Consider the following 19,541-nt stretch of genomic DNA (forward strand, 5'->3'; position numbering starts at 1 on the left):
AGGGAGACAGCGGGCGCAGGTGGCCATTGGGGCAGCACGGCTGGAAGGGCACCACGTCCCTGTTGCGGTGCCCAGGGGCACTTGCACCTGCTGACCCTCATCTAGGTATGCCACTGACCTGAACTCCTCCAATCCAAAGTCTCCATTGTGACTGGGTGTCCTGGCTCACGGTGTGGTCCATCAATATTGCCTCCCAGTCCCAAACCTGTGGGTCAGAGGAGGGCCTGAAGTGGAGGATAAAATTACACTTGGGATTAAGGGACACTGTTTCTAAAGCATCGCAGTCCTTTGGATGGCGGAGGGGAGGACTCGGACACACTGGTGCAAACCTTCAGCCCCAAAGAAGAGACAGCCACAGTCATTCCTCCACTTTATTATCCATAAAGGTTGTTCGGATGTGTAATACTGTCACAATGACACAGAGCGCAGTACGGTCCCAGCCATCACCCGCAGGTGCGTACACACACTTTCACACGCTTTCACACACACACACGCTGAAACAGCAGCACCCAAAAAAAGCACAGTGTGTTGGACAATGGCAGTTGTTGAGTGGCTAAGAGTGTGTGCTCACACACAAAATTCTGCAGGTTCGTGGCTGGCTGAGACCGATGGTGGGAGTTTAAATTAGGGTTCTAGACTTGCCTGCTTTCTGTTGGCTGCAACAGAAGTGCACGCAGACCCCACCCATGTGCAGGGCTCCAGTCTCCATGACCCAGCCCACACTTCAAAAAGACACACCCCCCCGGGCGTCTCTCATAAACACACCGTGTGTGTGTGTGGGGGGGGGGAGCGATACCACAAAGACAACTGCTTGTGCAAGCTCTCGTGCTCACACTGAGGTTCTCTGTACACTATTCACATCCTTAAGTACCCAGCCAGTTAAATAACTATGTGGTTATATAGTCTTGTGGGATGAACTATGGGTGGGGGGGGGTCAGTCTGATAAGGTGCATATTAAAAAAATAATCATCATCAGAAAAAGGAGAACAGGAAGAGAAAGTCTGCAGGGCGGGGTGGTTCCCAGCCTGGGCCCCAGCGCTTTCATGATCCTCCTGGGGTGGGGTGGGGCATCTGTCCCATCATCTGGTTACAGCTAGGCTGGCACTGGCACACTGGCGCACCCATCCTTGCAGGGGAGAGTAGCAGGGTGGCATCGCTGCTTACAGAACCTCTGGAGGAGAAAGGGAGAAAGAAAGAGATCAGAGAGGAGCGAGCGCTTATGGGTGAGTCTCACCTGCATCCTAGGATAAGTTGACCAAATCAGGTGCACCCAAATCCAGCTGTGTCCTCTTTGAGTTATTCACACACGCACACATGCACACACACACACACACACAAATTGTTGGTAACCTTGTTGGGCCATTTGGGAAACCTCCAAAGCCACCATCTGAAATCAGTGGCCAGCAGTCAGCGAGGTGGATCATCTTCAGGCCCCAGTTCTATGAGGCCTGCTGGGAAGCTAGCACAAGGTCCTTTCCAGTGGGGTGAAAGGGGGACTGTCATGTGCTGCTGGGCTGCTACCAGGCCACTGCCACAAACAGCAAGAGCAGTGGATCCAGGAAGTTCCACAGGTGCCGGTAAGATGGCAGTGGGAGAGGGCGGTGGGTGGGTGGGTGGGGGGTAAACAAGGCACACTGGCTGCAAAAACTGGGGTGTGTGTTGGGGGAGGGAGGAGGTGGATCTGGTGCCAGTCACACATTCCAGATCTTATCCTGTTTTCCTGCATCCTTCATCCCTGGATCTCCTTGGACTTGTGCCAGCAAAATGGCTGGCATAGGTCTGAGGAGAATCAGTAGAGGTTATTTTAGTTATTATAATAATATAACAATTTTTAGTTATTGTTAAAAACACAAAACACCACTTTCTCTTTCCCTTTCAGGGAGAAGGGTCCCTTTCAGGGTTTATTATTATTATTATTATTATTATTACTATTCTCGTGTTTAAGATATTTTCCAGAAATTAAAATAGATGACTTTTTGAGTTAGAAATAATACTGTGGCTGACACAATATCACCTCTATCACCTGCCGAGTAGACTTTTAAAGTGTTGGCATCCTTTAGTCTCGGAAGACTATGGTATCGCGCTCTGAATGGTGATTCCGGAACAGTGTCCTCTCCAGTGCGCGAAGCCTGGGTAAAGGAGGTATGGAGGATAGGCTGTTACCCATGCAGCAAATCCCCCCCTCTCCACGTCGCTGGAATGGTCCAATGGAAAGGCAGAGGCCAATACAGTTGGTTCCAGCGGCGTCGCAGGAGTTGCCAGAACGTGACTGTGTTCAGCCATGAACTGCCTCAGGGACTCCGGCTCCGGATTTTGCCTCGAGGTTGACTCCTGAAGCCTTTTCCATAACTGGATGTAGCCACAAGGCAGTGGAGGTTTGGGGTCAGAGTTTTCCTTCTCTCAGATGAGCTGCCTTCCCAGGCTGACGAGTCCCATCTACCCGGTGGCTGTTTAGTCGCCTCTTACAACAAGTACAGCCAAACTGAGGGCCTATTCTTATCCCCCAGCCCCCAGGGGATTAAAGTGTTTAAAATGACTCAAAATGCAAACTTGGAATAAAAACACATATCACCACTTTCTGCCTTCCAAATCACAAAATCTGCCAAAAACTAAAACTGTTTTCAAACACCCTCAGTGATCAGGCAGCCTACCAGGGGGTAAGGAAATACTTTTACCTATTTCCTGTAGATTGTGTGATTGCCCGCCCACCACACACCATAGCACACAGCGTATGCTCTGTTGGCACAGCTGCCAACTCTAGCATGGTGGGAAGAGGGTTGGGCAGGCAGTCTGCATAACTCCTCTTACAGTCCAGCAGACAGAGGAAACAGTTCTACTATCTACAGATTCCGGTCCTTGGACCATCTAGGGCAGGCCTGTCATTGGCTGCAGCTTGCCAGGGTCTCGGGCAGGGGGCTCCCCAGGCACCCCTGGAAAAATAAAGCACAGAAAAGAATGCAGGGATCCGCCCAGCTGCTGGCCGTCACTCTTGCCCCAAAAGGGGCCACATCTCACCTGTGACCTGCGGGGCTTTGGCCACTGCCTTGGTGAGAAAGGGCTCCTTGTTGGAGAAAGGCAGGATGGGCTCTCCGGCCATGCCCAGCCCCGAGCTTGCCAGGTGCTCTTGCCTGCCAGGCTCCTTGGAGGAGGAAAAGCCATTCTCGTGCTTGCCGGGCTGCAAGCCGTTCACCAGGGACAGGGCCGACGTCACCGGGGAGCTGTGGATGGAAAAGGGGTGTGCGTCACAAAGGCCCACCCCAAAGGGAGCCCCACTCGAAGAGGACAGAAGGCTATGTGAATGCAACCTGGCGAAATTCTGGGCCCAGAAGACACCTTGCAGAATTTGCTTTGCTTCGGGGGTTGAGGGGGAGGGTGCCCCACGAGATCTTGCCTGACACTGCCCAGCCACTTTTAAACCTCTCTGCAGCCATAAGGACTAGTCACTTCATTGTCCCGTCCCCCCCCCCGCCCAGAAGAGAGAATTCTGTGCCAAATAACAGCCTTGGAAAAGGGGGACTAGGAAGGCACATCAACCCCTGTAAATTTCTTTGCCCCACTTCATCCCTACTGAACTGAAGTCTCTTTCCAGTCCCATTTTCTACTGAGTGATCCAGTATGAATTTTTTTTCACGCATCTGGTGGGCCACTGTGAGATACAGGAAGCTGGAATAGATGGGCCTTTGGCCTGATCCAGTGGAGCTTTTCTGATGTTCTTAAACGCTGCATCCCAGAGTATCTGGTGCGAAAGCTTGTTCCTTTGTGGGGATCTCAACCTTATGTGGTCTCCTAACTGGGTTAATGACACTGCAGCAGAATCAAGCTCAGCAAGAGTGCTGCTGCTGAAAGATCGCAAGGCAAGGAGTGCAGAGCCACACTACCTGGTCATCATCAATCCTTTTTGGGGACATGCTGAAACTTGGCTTCCCCAGGGAACTTCATTCTGGGCTGACTAGGAATAAGACCAGCCCTAAGGCAGCAACTGTTACCCTGCACATGCCCGATCTCGTCTGATCTTGGAAGCTAAGCAGGGTCAGGCCTGGTTAGTACTTGGATGGGAGACCGCCTGGGAATACCGGGTGCTGTAGGCTTATACCATGATCTCGGAAGCTAAGCAGGGTCAGGCCTGGTTAGTACTTGGATGGGAGACCGCCTGGAAATATCGGGTGCTGTAGGCTTATACCATGATCTCGGAAGCTAAGCAGGGTCAGGCCTGGTTAGTACTTGAATGGGAGACCGCCTGGGAATACTGGGTGCTGTAGGCTTCTACCATAGTCTTTCAAGACTGAAGGTTGCCATCCATCTCCCTATACTGAACACTATCTCCCGATCTTGTCTGATCTTGGAAGCTAAGCAGGGTCAGGCCTGGTTAGTACCTGGATGGGAGACCGCCTGGGAATACTGGGTGCTGTAGGCTTATACCATAGTCTTTCGAGACTGAAGGCTGCCAAGCATCCATAGGGTTAACTGTGTGGGTTTCCCCACTCCCATGTCTCTGTTGTTCCTCCTTCTCTGGATTGGAAAAGAAAGGGGAGAATGGAGAGGAAGTGGGGAGGAGAGGTCTCTGGGTCACTTCTTCCACTCTTCTCCCTCTTCCTTTTAAAGTCAGGAAGCAGGAAGAGGCAGACGGCGGCAGAGGAGCAGCTGGCCTGCCAATGATGACGGCGACACATAGCTTGGGACATCTCGGGCCAGGCCTGCACAGGGATGCAGAAGCCCCAGAGAGGGGCAGGATTCAAGGGGACGAGTGGCACCAACCTCCCTGTCCCTTCTCCACTCCAACCACTGGGGATGCTCTCCACTCCCCTGATATCCTGTGCATGCCTGCATTAGAAGCATTGTATGGAAGGATGTTGTGGGGAAGTGGTCGCTGTGCTGCCCCTCCCAGAATGTAGGACGCGGTCCCATCTGAAGCCCAGCGCCCCGTGTCCAACCACAGACAGTACCTGTGCTGCGTCCCCTCAGGTGCTGCCACCTTGTGTCCAGCTGGACTCGAGGCCTGCATCTCGGGCAACTCCTCTTCCTTGGGCAGGCTCCCGGGTCGCTTCTCATCTGACAATACAGGAATTGTCATGTAGCTATTTGTGTCTAGATTGCATTTATTTATTTGTTTTATTTTTCACATGTTTTATGCCATCCTTCCTCCAAGGATCTCAGGGTGGTTTGCATGGTTCCTCTCCTCCTTTTAGTCCTCATAACAACCCTGTGAGGTAGGCAAGGCTGAGAGAGAGAGTGACTGACCCAAGGTCACCCAGGAAGCTTTGTAGCTGATCAGGGATTTGGACCTGTCTCTTCCAGGTCTAAGTCCAGCTCCTGAACCACTACAGCATCCTGGCATATAGTCCATCTTTCTGAAATCAAGGAACTCAGGGTGGTGTGGATATGACTCCACTACTGAGCAGGTACGGGCCAGCACAGCTGCAGAAAGGTGTTGTAGGCTACTCTTGGGTGCGAGAGAGAACAGAGTCTGGGGAGCCTCTGACTCAACAGATGCTTGATTTTCCCTAGGGCTCCGGGATTCCTCAGGCTCCAGTTGGTTTGCTACACTTTTTCCCCACTGGCTACGGGCTCAGCTCTTCCTGGTCATTCCAGGCTGTGTTCCTTCCTCACGCCATCTGCAAAATGGATCTCCTGAACCTCCTGCCTCCAACATCAGCCCCTGCCGTTGCTGTCTGATCTACACGGCCATCACTGTTCCCAGCGCTCAACAGGGTGACGTAGGCAAGAAGGCAGAGCCCTGCCCCAAATTTTGAGAGTGGAAGGTGACATAGTTTGGGCTGGGACGGGAGAAGCAAGGGCAATAGGAGGTGAACACGCACGGCTGCAGCCCAAACTCCTTTGGTGCAGTTTCAGTCAGGGGTGAGGACCACACACCACTTCCTGGAGGAGAGCAGCTTTGGGATGAGGCTGTCGCATCTCTCTTAGATTGTGACCCAAGTGCCTTGGCTTGCCCAGGGGTCTTTCACTTTCCAGTGAGTGGCCAGGGCTCTTCTTTTCCACCTAGTGGTAACCAATCAGCATGTTCTGCTCAGGGCCGTAGCTAAGGGAGGGCCAGAAAGGTGCTAGATAGGTGCTATAAAGGTATTAAAAAGATGCTCTATAGGTGTTAGATAGGCATTATATAGGTGCTATATAGGCGTTAAATAGGTGCTAGATTGGTGCTAGAGAGGTGTTAAATAGGTGCTAGATAGGTGCTAGAGAGGTGTTAAATAGGCGCTAGATAGGTGTAAGATAGGCATTATATAGGTGCTATATAGGCATTATATAGGCGCTATATAGGCGTTAAATAGGTGTTAGGTGCTATATAGGTGCTATATAGGTGTTAAGCAGGCGCTATATAGGTGCTAAAGAGGTGTTAAATAGGCGCTATATAGGTGTCAGATAGGCGTTATATAGGCACCGTATAGGTGTCAGGTAGGTGCTAGATATGCGCTATATAGGTGTCATGTAGGTGCTAGATAGGTGCTAGATAGGTGTTGCACAGGCACTAGATAGACGTTATATAGGTGCTAGATAGGTGCTGCACAGGCACTAGACAGGCATTATTTAGGTGCTAGATAGGCACTATATAGGTGTTAAATAGGCACTTTCAATACAAGTAAATACTACCTGCGTCACAGTGATAGGTTTTACTTTTACAGGGTTGCAGGCCTGTGTATTGCACTGGTGTGTAAATGAAAGGATACACTGCATGTTCTTTCTATGTAGGCAATACATTTTAGGCATCCATGGCATGCAGAGATGCATTTATTCTATGCCAATTATTGTTACATTGCTTTACAGATAATAAATGCATCTTTCAAAAAAACACACATTATTTTCTCCTCCTGAAATTTGGGGGAGTTTCAGGTCTTTGCTGTTTCTCCAGAATCTATCCTTTCATTTTGCCCACCAGTAGAGAAACCTGACATCATTGCCCCCTTGAAAAAATAGTCGCCCCCCCCTCTAGAGTCCTGGCTACAGGCCTGGTTCTGCTGCTGGGCCACTCTGCCCCTTCTTTTCTCCTGAGCTGATTGTCAGGAGAGGAGGGGCAGAGGGTAGCATGGCAAGGCAGAAAGGTGGAAGGAGAGAGCAAGGGAGCAGGAAGAAGATGGAGGCCACAGGGAGGGTGGCTGGGAGACGGCAGGGAGCCTCTGCAGGTCTTGGCCACAGCCAACCTTCCAAAGCCAAGGTCTGTGGCAGGGCTTGCTCCATCGAGGACCCCGAGCTCAGCTACTGTTCAAACTACACAGGCCTGAGCCTTGAGACGGCAATGGGGGCACTGCTGCGACACCTCCACCTTCCGCTCCTGGGCCACTCACTCATCTCACTTCCCCCTGCGTTCAGTTCTCACTCCTACCTGTCTCAGCGTCCGGCTTCCCTTCCTTTCCATTCACCAGTTTCTTGTTGTCTTTCTTCTGCAAAGACACATGCCAGGAGTAGCATTTATTTCATTTCTTACATTTTTATCCCACCCTTCCTCCAAGGAGCTCAGGGTAGTGTACATAGTTGCTCCTCTGCTTTTGTCCTTACAACAACCCTGTGAGGAAGGCGAGGCTGAGAGAGAGAGTGATTGGCTCATTAGGAAGCACTGTGGCTGAGCAGGGATTTGAACCTGGATCTTCCAGATCTAAATCCACTACCCTGCACATGCCTGATCTTGTCTGATCTCGGAAGCTAAGCAGGGTCAGGCCTGGTTAGTACTTGGATAGGAGACTGCCTGGGAATCTGGGTGCTCTAGGCGTATACCATGATCTCGGAAGCTAAGCAGGGTCGGGCCTGGTTAGTACTTGGATGGGAGACCGCCTGGGAATACCGGGTGCTGTAGGCTTATACCGTGATCTCAGAAGCTAAGCAGGGTCGGGCCTGGTTAGTACTTGGATGGGAGACCGCCTGGGAATACCGGCTGCTGTAGGCTTATACCATAGTCTTTCAAGACTGAAGGTTGCCAACCAAATCCACTACCAGAACCCAAACATCACCCTGGCTTCTCAACGGCATTTGTGCTGCCCCTGTTAATGAAATCAGAAGTACCACCCTTCTAGGTTTCACGGCAGCACAGGAGGAGCACAGTTAAGGGTTCTTGTTTGTGTTTTTCTGTAGCGCGGAGGCTGCAGACCTGAGGCAGCATCGAGTGGTGTTCCGGGTTGCGCCACCCCTGCACCCCACTCCATCTTTCAGGGAAGAGAATTGGAGACATCACTTGCCTTGGCATCGGTGCCGTCTGCTTTCCGGGTCCGCTTCATGATCTCCTCCAGCCGCTGCAAGGAAACGAGAAAGCGAGCTTCAAGTCACATGCCGGCCTTGAACTTGGCCAACTCTCCAGCCTCAGCGGGTGGAGCAGAAAACTCTCCATATATGCACAGAGGTCCTTTTATAGTTTGTAAGCAGGTGTGCGGATGCCCAAAACATACAGATCTCTTGTCAAATCTGAATGGCGCAGGGATGCCAGTCTCTTTAAGAGATACATATGGAGAGACTGGAAAAAGTATTAGTCCTCAAGGACCAAATATTTTGCCATTATCAAACTGTATTTGCAAGATCGCACTCAGGACCAAGGCCACTCGTCAGGGCAAGCTGATCTGCAGATATTTTTATCCACACACTGTTTCTTTGTGGGGGTGATCCACAGGTTTAAACATGGCTGCATTCATTTTTTCAGCTTCCAGTGCTAGAAGTGTTAGTGACCTGTTTTTCCTCCTCCTTCCAGCCACACTAGCACAACAAATGGGGCCACAAATGTGGTGGGCCCACACAAAGTTCCTGTGAGCTCGGGGATAGAAAACATAGCCGCCTCCGTGAATAATGTCACCCTATGCTCCGTTCCAAGGAAACAACTAGGTGCAGCCATCTTGCACGGCAAACAGGGGACACGGTGAAGGAGGGGTTTTTGAACTTGGACAAAAGGAGCCATCCATTCTCGAGATTTTAAAAGCATAACTTCAAGATAACTTTAATAACTATAAGGCAGGGGTGCCCAAACCCCGGCCCTGGGGCCCCTTGCGGCCCTCGAGGCCTTTCAATGGGGCCCTCAGGAAGCCCCCAGTTTCCAATGAGCCTCTGGCCCTCCGGAGATTTGTTGGAGCCCGCACTAGCCCGATGCTACTGCTCGACCTCTTGTGTGAGCTGTGGGATGAGGGCTTCCTCCACCGCTTGCTGTTTCACGTCTGTGATGCAGCAGTGGCAGCAAAGGAAAGGCCAGCCTTGCTTTGTGCAAGGCCTTTTATAGGCCCTGAGCTATTGCAAGACCTTCATTCATTCATATAAGTTCATCTGTAATATATTCATTTATGTAAACGTATGTAAATTTATTCAAATTTTAAATGTAAATTAATTCTATTTTTCCTCGGCCCCCGACACAGTGTCAGAGAGATGATGTGGCCCTCCTGCCAAAAACTTTGGACACCCCTGCTATAAGGTAAGGATTAGACATTGCAAAAGCACCCTGAAGGATGTTCAACACCATTTTAGTTCCATTTCAAAGTTTCTCAGCACCCTACCAAACTACAATTCCCAAGATGCTCTGGAAAGTTAAAAGGGTCCGGAATCCATCTCCGCCTGCCATCCCATGCCCATCTTCCCCTTCCTCCTGGGCCCATCATTCTCAGCCTCCTCTTTGGAGCATGTCTATCTAAACACCGCCACCCTTGCAAACGCTCCATGCGCTGGGCGGCCTCTGTGGCGGCAGTCCACGCTCACCTTCTTTCGCTCCAGGCGCTCCTGCTCTTCCCGCTGGAAATGCTTCTCACGCTCCACGCGCTGGCGCTCGGCCTCTTCGCGTGCCCGGGCCTCTGCCTCCTCCCTCTGCAGCCAAGAGGAGGAAAGGTTAATGTTACCAGCTTGGGTGAGCCTGTCCCTGCTGAGCTGGTCAGGAAGAGGTGGGGCTTTCCAGGTCTGGTCTATGAAGATGGGGGGGCAGCAGCTGCTGACTGGCCCATTCTGAAATGAAGCATCTCCGTGATTTAAACCATCCTGAACTGAGAGAGGAGAACTGGTTCTACTTTTTGACCCATAGAATTCCTGTTCCATACAGTGAAAGAGCACACTTCTTTGTATACCAGTCTACCATAGGGCTGGCTCTTCTTTGAGGTTGACTGAATCTGCCTCAGGAGGCAGGCTGGAGTAGGGCATGTGCCTTCATAAGAACATAAGAACAGCCCCACTGGATCAGGCCATAGGCCCATCTAGTCCAGCTTCCTGTATCTCACAGCGGCCCACCAAACGCCCCAGGGAGCACACCAGATAACAAGACCTGCAAGGCCTCCTGGGAATTGTAGTTAAGAACATAAGAACAGCCCCACTGGATCAGGCCGTAGGCCCATCTAGTCCAGCTTCCTGTATCTCACAGCGGCCCACCAAATGCCCCAGGGAGCACACCAGATAACAAGAGACCTGCAAGGCCTCCTGGGAATTGTAGTTAAGAACATAAGAACAGCCCCACAGGATCAGGCCATAGGCCCACCTAGTCCAGCTTCCTGTATCTCACAGCGGCCCACCAAATGCCCCAGGGAGCACACCAGATCACAAGAGACCTGCAAGGCTTCCTGGGAATTGTAGTTAAGAACATAAGAACAGCCCCACTGGATCAGGCCCTAGGCCCATCTAGTCCAGCTTCCTGTATCTCACAGCGGCCCACCAAATGCCCCAGGGAGCACACCAGATAACAAGAGACCTCATCCTGGTGCCCTCCCTTGCATCTGGCATTCTGACACAGCCCATTTCTAAAATCAGGAGGTTGCACATACACATCATGGCTTGTGACCCATAATGGATTTTTCCTCTAGAAACTTGTCCAATCCCCTTTTAAAGGCGTCCAGGCCAGATGCCATCACCACATCCTGTGGCAAGGAGTTCCACAGACCAACCACACACTGAGTAAAGAAATATTTTCTCTTGTCTGTTCTAACTCTCCCAACACTCAATTTGAGTGGATGTCCCCTGGTTCTGGTGTTATGTCTTCACCTGTGGCCCTCCACCTCCTGGTCCCTGGATTCCAAAATGAAGAAGGGAAGGGAACACAAAAGGAAGTGCAAAGGAAAGGAAAAGGGCAGACTAGAGTTTTAGAGCTGGTTCACACTTCCTCTGCTGCTCCCCTTCTGCTGTTAAGAGAATGGTGGGGGACAAGAGGGACTATTGAATAAGGGGGGATGAGGTGTGCTGCTTTAGGAGGTCTTGTTTGGGCAGCATGGCTATTTGTGTTCGAACCATAGAACTAACCCAGACAGGACGCCGCTCAAAGTGCAAGAAAGTTGGCAACTCTTCCCCTTCAATCTCACGCCAGTCCAAATTCAGGCTCACACTCTGCCTTCACCATTTTGCAGCCAGAGCGGGCCACGGTCTCTAGTCATGTGGCTCACACGAAGCCCCTTGGCTGCATGGAGCTGCAATCACTGGAGCACAAAGCCCAGTGTAAGCCGATGTGAGTGTCCACTGGATATGCTTTATAAACAAAAAAAAAAAAGCAAACCGCGATGTGTCTGACTGGAATATCTGAACATCTCCTGTGTTGGGGCAGAAGGAAGAGGTGGAGCAAGTTGCGAAATACGGCTACCAGCATGTTCACATGTGGCTAGCAAGTGAAGGAAAGAGTGACCTGACCCCAGTGACTGTGCAGAGGATTGAGGGCTGTGGGAGGGGGATGACACTCCCCTTTTTTCCACCACCAGCAATCTCCGAGTACCTTGCCATAGATAGGCTGCCGATTCAAAGGTGTTGCTTCAAAGGATGATTTGGGAACCTCTATCCCTCTTGCTTGCTTGCTTTGAATGTAACCTGTCAAATACTTGTGCAAGCTGGCCAGAGTCATAGGAAGGGACAAGGATCCTAAGAGAACGAAACTGAGACAAATGTGGGCACAGCCCTCTCTGATCAGTCACCGGCAGCTTCGTCCCATGCCAAGCCAATGCCAATTTAAAACTCTGTGTCAACTTTTAGTTCCTTCTCTTCGCAGACACCAGCCTGATCTACAAACCCATAACATTCTTTCCCAAGAGTCATCAACACTGACCCCACCCTGGCACCAACAAAAGAGCAGCTTTTGATATCATTTGTCCTCGGTTGCTTGAGGGGGGGGGGGAATGGTGTCACCTTGGAATCTTAGAAGGAAATTTCAGAGTCAGGATGGCTGTAAACTTCTTTGCCACCCCACCAAAATATGCAGGGCTTCAAAAATGATTTCCAGCTAAGAAAGCACTACCGGTTACCACCACTAGGTGGCAGTGCTTCTCTAGCACCCACTGCCCTCCAGACAGTTATTTTAACTGGGTGGAGGAGAAGGTGGTCTAGCCCACTTCTCTCCTCTTCTCCACACTTCCTCTTGCACCCCACTCCCCTCTTCCTTTTCCAATCCAAGGAGGGACAGTGCTGTTGGTTGGACAGAAGGAGTCAGGCGGCCCTGTCCATCAGCCACCTCCATCTGGGGCTGCCCTTGCCAAGAATTTGGAAATGGCAACTGGTTCAGAATGCTCCAGCCACCAGTTGATGGAGGCCACCAGGGATGGAGGGTGGGCACATGACTTCCACGCTGCAGGAAGGACATTGCCTTCTCAACCATTTGCAGATTAATCCAAGACGCTCAGTGTCACCTTGAAAAGCCTTCAGTACCTTTGGGACCCCCTGCTGTGTTCATCTACCCATCCATAAGGTGTTTGGGGGGTTGTGAAGCAACTGCAGGATGCTCAGCTGGCAGGGCCTTTTCTCAATTTGCACCCGCCCCATCAGACTTCAGGGTTGCAAAGCTGAGCTCTCCGCCTTACAGTTGAAGCTGTGTTTTTTGTCTGTTTCCTAGGTTAGGCGGGCCCCCTTATCCTCCACCCCGGCAGGCGCACCTGCTTCTGCAGCCGCTCTTGCTCTTCCTGCTCCGCCCGGGCCCGCTCCTGGGCCTCGCGCTCCTCCTGCCGCGCCCGCTCCTCCTCTCGCTGCCGCCGCTCCTCCTCCAGTCGGGCTAGCTCGGCCTGCTGCTGTAGCCTCTCTTTGGCCTCTTGCTGGGCTCGCTCCTCCGCAAGGCGCCTGCCGGGGGAATCCAACACCATAATCAACCGAGCCACTCTAGGGCCCCCCCATATGCATATCTGGGGGTGAAAAGGAGAAAGATGAGAGAGAAGACCCAACCTGAGGGTGGGCAGGGGTCCAACCATCTGGCGAGGCTGCAGCCTGCCCAAAAGCCGCCCCTTTGCTCTGGAAAAGCTTCCACACCCATTCCAGAGGTCCAGCTTCTCGGGAAAGACAACAAAGCCATTCTGCACATGCTCAAAGGCACTGTCACGTGATCATGGCGTACCCCCCGGGGCTTGAAAAACAGGTGCTTGAAGTCTGCCTGGTAAGCAGTAGCAGAGCAACAGGAGGGGAAGGTGCAGGGGATGCCAGCTGGATCCTGGATGCCAGCTATAATGGGGTGCAAATGCATACAGCCCCTCTCCCTTCTTGCAGGCTGCTAGGATATATTCAGTGGATCCGAGCAGCCAGCAGGAAGGGAGAGGCTGCCCACATCACTTGCCTGTTGGTCCTTCTTTCACTGTAGTTAATAAAATATGCAGATACAATGAAGGAAGGACCAACAGGCAAGTGATGTGGGCAGCCCCTATTGGGTAGATTCTAGCAGCCAGCAAGAAGGAGACAAGCTGAGAGAGAGAGAGAGAGAGAGAGAGAGAGTGCAAGGGGGGAGGAGGAGGCTGTTTACAAACTTTGTCATATAGATTGGGGGGGGGGGTGACACCTGCCCCAGCTGTCAAATGAACTAGCTACATACTGGTGAGCCCTACTTCAGAGTAAGCTCTGCCTACAACTCTCAAGCAGTTGCCCGTGCCCTGCCCTAACATGAACCCAACCCTCACATGGGTCCTGCAAATCACCCCCATAGGCGATCCCAAGGGAAACTGTGTTTGGAAAACAGGACAACACATGGGTTCTGCTAAAAAAGTCTCCCCTGACCCCATCCCCTCCCAAGCACCAGAACCCAGTCAAGACTTGAGAGAAGAGGAAGGAGGAGGAGTGTGGAGACGTGGAATGGAGGGGGTCGCAGGGGCCGACCACCAGGAAACATGGATGGCCAACGCCCTGGGGCTAGAAAGGCGCTTCCTGTGGCAGATTCTCCGTGGGGGGACCACTCACCGAGCCTGTTCCTCCTGCTCCCGATGCTCTTGCTCTTCGCGCTCCCGTTGCTCCCGCGCTTGGCGCCGCTTCTCGGCCAGGAGCCGCGCGGCCTCCTCCCGGTCCGTGGTGCCGGCCATGGGTTTGCCTGGAGTCGGAGGTGGAGGAGCCGGCACAGGGCTGGCGGCGCTGGAAGGCGTTGTGGCATCTGCAGAGCCCCAAATGTGTGCGTGTGAAGAGTCCGCCTCATCCAGAGGAGGACAAAACCCAAGAGTCCTGTTGCCATTTTGAAGAGGCCCCTCTTGGAGGACACACGCGGGCCTTGGCCCCCCACGCCTTGCACTCAAGCCCATAAGGTCCTACCTGGTGCAGATTCACTGCCCCCTGTGACCTTGACGGTCTCGCTTGGGGCAGGAGAGCCGGCGCCTCGTTCCTTCTCCTCATCCTTCCTCTCGCGGACCTTTGGCTGGCTGCGGGGATGCACCTTTGGCGAGGAGTGGGCGCTGCGGGGCAGGCCCGGCCGGTGGGGGGAGCCAGGGCCCGGGCTTGGGGAGGCTGGACGTTGCTTGGCAACTGCTGGAGATGCAGGCCTGGGCTTGGGGCCTGGGCTTTTGGATGAGAAAGAGGCACGGGTATTAAGAAGGGGTGGAAAAGTGACCCTGGTTCTGCAACAGCCCATCCACTGAGACTGGCTCAAAGGGCCACCAGAGCTGCTGCCCTCACAGAACTGTTCCCAGGAGCTGGCAGGGCCAAGTGCCGGCGATGGCACCTGCAGTCGGGTACCGGCTGAGCTCAGAGCTGCTAGAGGGCAAGCCTGGCCGGGCCAACTCCTGACATCCCATGAGCGGCAGCAGTGCCCACTGCACAGGGGCAGGTGGGGTACCATGGGGGGGAGCTAGCAAATGGGTAGCGGTGCTGCAGAGTGTTAATGAACAAAGCCCAATTTGGGGTACATCTGCGAAGTCAGTTTAGTATTCTCAAGGTGGGGCCGGGGACAGGGGGCCCGCAGACACCTGCCTACCTCCTCTCTGGAGTGCGCAGCTGGCGAGCCTGGCCAGTTGGCATCGACTGACGTTTGCGCAGGGCCAGGGCGCTCTTCTCTTGGGCATTCTCCCTCTCCTTATCCTTCTTCTCCTTCTTCTTCTGAGGACACGGAGGGGGGATTGGAGAGAGGTACAGCCAGAGTTGGAGGGGGGAGAAAGAAAGATCAGTCAGATCTAGGCAGAAAAATGAAAGAACTGCTGGAGGAACCAGGCCAAGGATGTCACGCTGGCACCTCCAAACTTGGAAATGGCCGTGAGGAGGGAGGAGAAGCTTATGAGAGTTGATGAAAGAAAGTTCTTTTCCGTCTTGCACAACACCAGAATCAGGGGACAGCCATGAAAATCAGTTGGTGGGAGAGTCAGAATATTTCTTCACCATGTAATTAATCTGCGGAACACCTTGCCACAGGACATAGTAATGGCACTGGCCTAGATGCCTTTAAAACGAGAGTGAACAGATTTATGAAGGAAAAGCCCATTCCAGCTACAAGCCATGATGAGTATGTGCAACCTCTTGGTTTTAGAAATGGGCTACATCTGAATGCCAGGTGCAAGGGAGGGGCAGCAGGATGCAAGCAACTTGTGGTCCCTCTGGTGGGTCACTGTGGGGTAGAAGAAGCTGGACTAGAGGGGCCCTGAGCCTGATCCAGTGGGGATCTTCTAATGGAAGGGAGTCACTGACAGTCCTATATGGAACCCCATGTTGAGATGCAGTGACCCTCTGAAAGCCAGGCATGAGCCAAGTTAGCAGGTATCGGTTTGGATTTCCAGCCTGTTCACTGCTGCCCAGCAACAGCCAGGGCCAGCCCCATCCATGAAGCTGGCTGAGGCAGTTCTGCCCTGCGCTCTTGGTTCCTGGCTCGTGTTCCTGCTTCATTGCTCCAGCCTGCCTTCTCCATCTAGTCCTTCCACCCCAACCCACCTCCAGCCTCTGCCTGCCAACCAGTCCTACATCCTGAGCTCTAAACAGCCCCTTTAGCCTCCCTTAACCTTCCTTTAACCTTTAGCCTTAACCTTTAGCCTCCCTTAATGCTTTCCACATGCGCTGCCTCCGACGCATCCTCGGCATCACCTGGCAGGACAAAGTTCCAAACAACACAGTCCTGGAATGTGCTGGAATCCCTAGCATGTATGCACTGCTGAAACAGAGACGCCTGCGTTGGCTCGGTCATGTCGTGAGAATGGATGATGGCCGGATCCCAAAGGATCTCCTCTATGGAGAACTCGTGCAAGGAAAGCGCCCTACAGGTAGACCACAGCTGCGATACAAGGACATCTGCAAGAGGGATCTGAAGGCCTTAGGAATGGACCTCAACAGGTGGGAAACCCTGGCCTCTGAGCGGCCCGCTTGGAGGCAGGCTGTGCATCATGGCCTTTCCCAGTTTGAAGAGACACTTGGCCAACAGTCTGAGGCAAAGAGGCAAAGAAGGAAGGCCCATAGCCAGGGAGACAGACCAGGGACAGACTGCACTTGCTCCCGGTGCGGAAGGGATTGTCACTCCCGAATTGGCCTTTTCAGCCACACCAGACGCTGTTCCAGAACCACCATTCAGAGCGCGATACCAGGGTCTTCCGAGACTGAAGGCTGCCAACACACAACCTTCCTTGGCCAGCCTGGAATCAACCAAGGTGCAGAGACTGCCACAGGCCTTGCAATTCCCTGTGCTGTTCCCGACCCCTCCTGCAGTTACGGGCAACACTCTGGGAGGTTCAGGGGAGGGTGATGGAGGGTCACTTACCGGGGAGGCTTCGACCTTGCGTCGGGGCGTGACGTCAGGGCTACTGGTGGCCGGCCGCCGTCGCTCTGAGCAGCGGTGATGTGGGCGTTGGCCATTGCAGGGGCTGAGGGGGCTGGCGGAGGCTGAGCGGGGGCACACAGGCACTGCTGGGGGGAGGAGGAAGAGAGAAGGGGTGTCACTAGTGAGTCTGTGCCCTTGCCCAGGAGCAGCAATGGATTCTGGGAATGAAACCCAGGGGGGAAAAAGGAGAGTTGGCTGGCGAGCATCGTGCATTCTGAGCTTCCAACAATGGTGGATTAATGACCCTTTAAAACACACTTGACTCCTGTTTCATTCATGGTCCCAAGCGGGGTGGCCAAAACAGCATTTGTCAACCAGGTGCCACAGGTGTGCTGCAAGAGTTTAGAGCACAGCGGTTGAAAATCACTGATCAATTCTTCCGGGTTCTGCGGTCCTGTGTCTAGGGCAACCATCTGCTCTGCCGGTGGCGGAAGAGGGGCAGACAATCCGTTCCTACGGACAGTTGTCCTCGAAACAGAGCTGCAGAACCTGGAGGAGTCTCCTGGAAGCCAGAAGTGACATCCCAAGAGGCAAAGACCATAGAGAAGACCGCAGAGATCAGTGTGCCATGGGGTGTGCAGTGCGCCGTTTCAAAACAATGAAAATCCCTGGGCTAATAGTTCAAAGGAGGATGTGTTCGCCACGGTTTAATGCGCACTGACAGGAGAAGGGAAGAAGATCTGGAGCACAGTGCTTGGGGAGTGGCAGGAAAGCAAATGTGCAGGGCAGGCAGTGCATGGGGTTAAACTCCGTCATGAGAGGGGCAGAGCAGGAGACCGGTCTTTCTAAGTGCTGAAGCACTTGCCACAGGGAGCCACCCCTGAGTGTCACAGGTGCTGTCCTGCCGGCCTGCCTGCCTGCTTGCTGCCACAGCCACCTCTATTGCCCCCCTTCTTTTTTCTCTTGTCCCCCAAGCAGTGTGCTCCATGTGGGTGTCTGCAACGGCTTGTCTCCACTCTCCCCCTTCCAGAAGAGGAGAGGAAAATTGGGGGGGGGGGGGAGAGATGCTCTAACGAAGAAAGAAAGACAGGACAGAGAAGGAAAACAGGGTGGCAGGATCTGGCCTCAAGCACCCTTTCGTCTTCTGCAAAGCACTCCCCGGGCGTCATTTCAGCTCCTTCAAGCCTTTCTGCTTACCCTGCTCTTTGCCATTGCCGGCGAGCGTCACGGCGCTCCGGCTGCGTGCCAGGAAGGACAGCGTTGGAGTCATCAGCCGGTCTACGATGCTGCTCTCCCAGGGGCTGAGCTGCAAGCTGCGGTCTGGGGAGCAAAAGACGGACAGGGAGGTTCATATTAAGCCGAGACTCATGAGGCCATGTTTCTACAGCTGCCCAGCGACCCCCCCCAAACCTACAGACGAGGGGAGTCTTTACCTGACTGCGGCTTTCACTCCCCACTGATTTTCAAACAGGGCTAGAATTGATATATTTTTCACATTTTTTATACTACCCTTCCTCCAAGGAGCTCTGGGTGCTGTTCATAGTTTCTTCCCTCCTTATATCCTCACAACAACCCTGCAAAGTAGGTGAGGCTGAGAGACAGTGACTGGCCCAGGAAGCTTCATGGCTGATCATAAGAACATAAGAACAGCCCCACTGGATCAGGCCAGAGGCCCATCTAGTCCAGCTTCCTCTATCTCACAGCGGCCCACCAAATGCCCCAGGGAGCACACTAGATAACAAGAGACCTCATCTTGGTGCCCTCCCTTGCATCTGGCATTCTGACATAACCCATTTCTAAAATCAGGAGGTTGCGATCAGAGATTTGAAGCTGGATTTTCCAGGTCTCAGTCCAATTCCCAAACCACTGCACCATCCTGGAATTTTCAACTCCACTTTCTCCGTGGAAACCTGCCGTGGACAGACTCCCATTTTCAAAGGTTCTCTGCAAGGCACCAGACTAGCAGCAGAGGAATAGGGGTCTCCGAGACCTGTTGGATATTCGGAAGAGAAAGAGGGCAGTTGGTGGGGGGCCAAGTGGAGGCCCAGCTCATTCGGCTAGTTGGAACCATTTCCTTCTGCTGGAGATTCGGGCCTTTGCAGCAGTGACACGGCAAAGCGTGGAGTCGATTTTCCAGGCACGGAACCTCACAAGCATTTGTGACGTGCCACAGGGAGGCACCAGGATGGGCACCAGGATGAGGTGGGAGGGCACCAGGATGAGGTCTCTTGTTACCTGGTGTGCTCCCTGGGGCATTTGGTGGGCCGCTGTGAGATACAGGAAGCTGGACTAGATGGGCCTATGGCCTGATCCAGTGGGGCTCTTCTTATGTTCTTAACTACAATTCCCAGGAAGCCTTGCAGGTCTCTTGTTATCTGGTGTGCTCCCTGGGGCATTTGGTGGGCCGCTGTGAGATACAGGAAGCTGGACTAGATGGGCCTTGGGCCTGATCCAGTGGGGCTGTTCTTATGTTCTTATGTTCACAAGGTCTCCTGGGGGATGTCTGCATCTGTCCACCTGCAGGCCTCCTTCTCCTGCTCCCTCAATTGGAAGAGTGGTGTGGAAGGGAAGTGTGGAAGAGAGGAGAGTAGTGGGCTAGGCTAGAGCGTCAAAAACTCTCCTCCACACTTCCTCTTCTGCTCTGTTCCCCTCTTCCTTTCGAAATCCAGGGAGGAGGAAGAGGAGCAGTGGTGGG

General features: G+C 53.1%; 1 protein-coding gene and 2 pseudogenes across 4 annotated transcripts in view; 2 read left to right on the plus strand and 1 right to left on the minus strand.

Annotated features, from left to right (window-relative positions):
- Nucleotides 1–357: 357 nt before the first annotated feature.
- MAP7D1 (MAP7 domain containing 1) overlaps nucleotides 358–19,541 on the minus strand; it is a 74,459-nt gene continuing 55,275 nt past the window's right edge. For 2 of the 4 annotated variants that reach the window (XM_066638592.1, XM_066638596.1), the window contains 12 exons: nucleotides 18,044–18,166; nucleotides 16,847–16,992; nucleotides 15,086–15,207; nucleotides 14,428–14,672; nucleotides 14,086–14,272; nucleotides 12,804–12,984; nucleotides 9,676–9,780; nucleotides 8,184–8,237; nucleotides 7,337–7,394; nucleotides 4,944–5,049; nucleotides 3,016–3,218; nucleotides 358–1,171 (listed from right to left, as the gene is read on the minus strand). In XM_066638592.1, coding sequence (XP_066494689.1) covers nucleotides 1,161–1,171; nucleotides 3,016–3,218; nucleotides 4,944–5,049; nucleotides 7,337–7,394; nucleotides 8,184–8,237; nucleotides 9,676–9,780; nucleotides 12,804–12,984; nucleotides 14,086–14,272; nucleotides 14,428–14,672; nucleotides 15,086–15,207; nucleotides 16,847–16,992; nucleotides 18,044–18,166 — 1,541 coding nt within the window. In that variant the 3' untranslated portion in view covers nucleotides 358–1,160. The remainder of the gene's footprint in view (nucleotides 1,172–3,015; nucleotides 3,219–4,943; nucleotides 5,050–7,336; nucleotides 7,395–8,183; nucleotides 8,238–9,675; nucleotides 9,781–12,803; nucleotides 12,985–14,085; nucleotides 14,273–14,427; nucleotides 14,673–15,085; nucleotides 15,208–16,846; nucleotides 16,993–18,043; nucleotides 18,167–19,541) is intronic. The other 2 variants (XM_066638593.1, XM_066638595.1) reach the window with 2 other exon arrangements.
- Nucleotides 3,972–4,088, plus strand: LOC136661736 (5S ribosomal RNA; annotated as a pseudogene).
- Nucleotides 7,605–7,720, plus strand: LOC136662084 (5S ribosomal RNA; annotated as a pseudogene).

The sequence above is a fragment of the Tiliqua scincoides genome, chromosome 10 (assembly GCF_035046505.1).
Source record: "Tiliqua scincoides isolate rTilSci1 chromosome 10, rTilSci1.hap2, whole genome shotgun sequence".
Lineage (NCBI taxonomy): Eukaryota > Metazoa > Chordata > Lepidosauria > Squamata > Scincidae > Tiliqua > Tiliqua scincoides.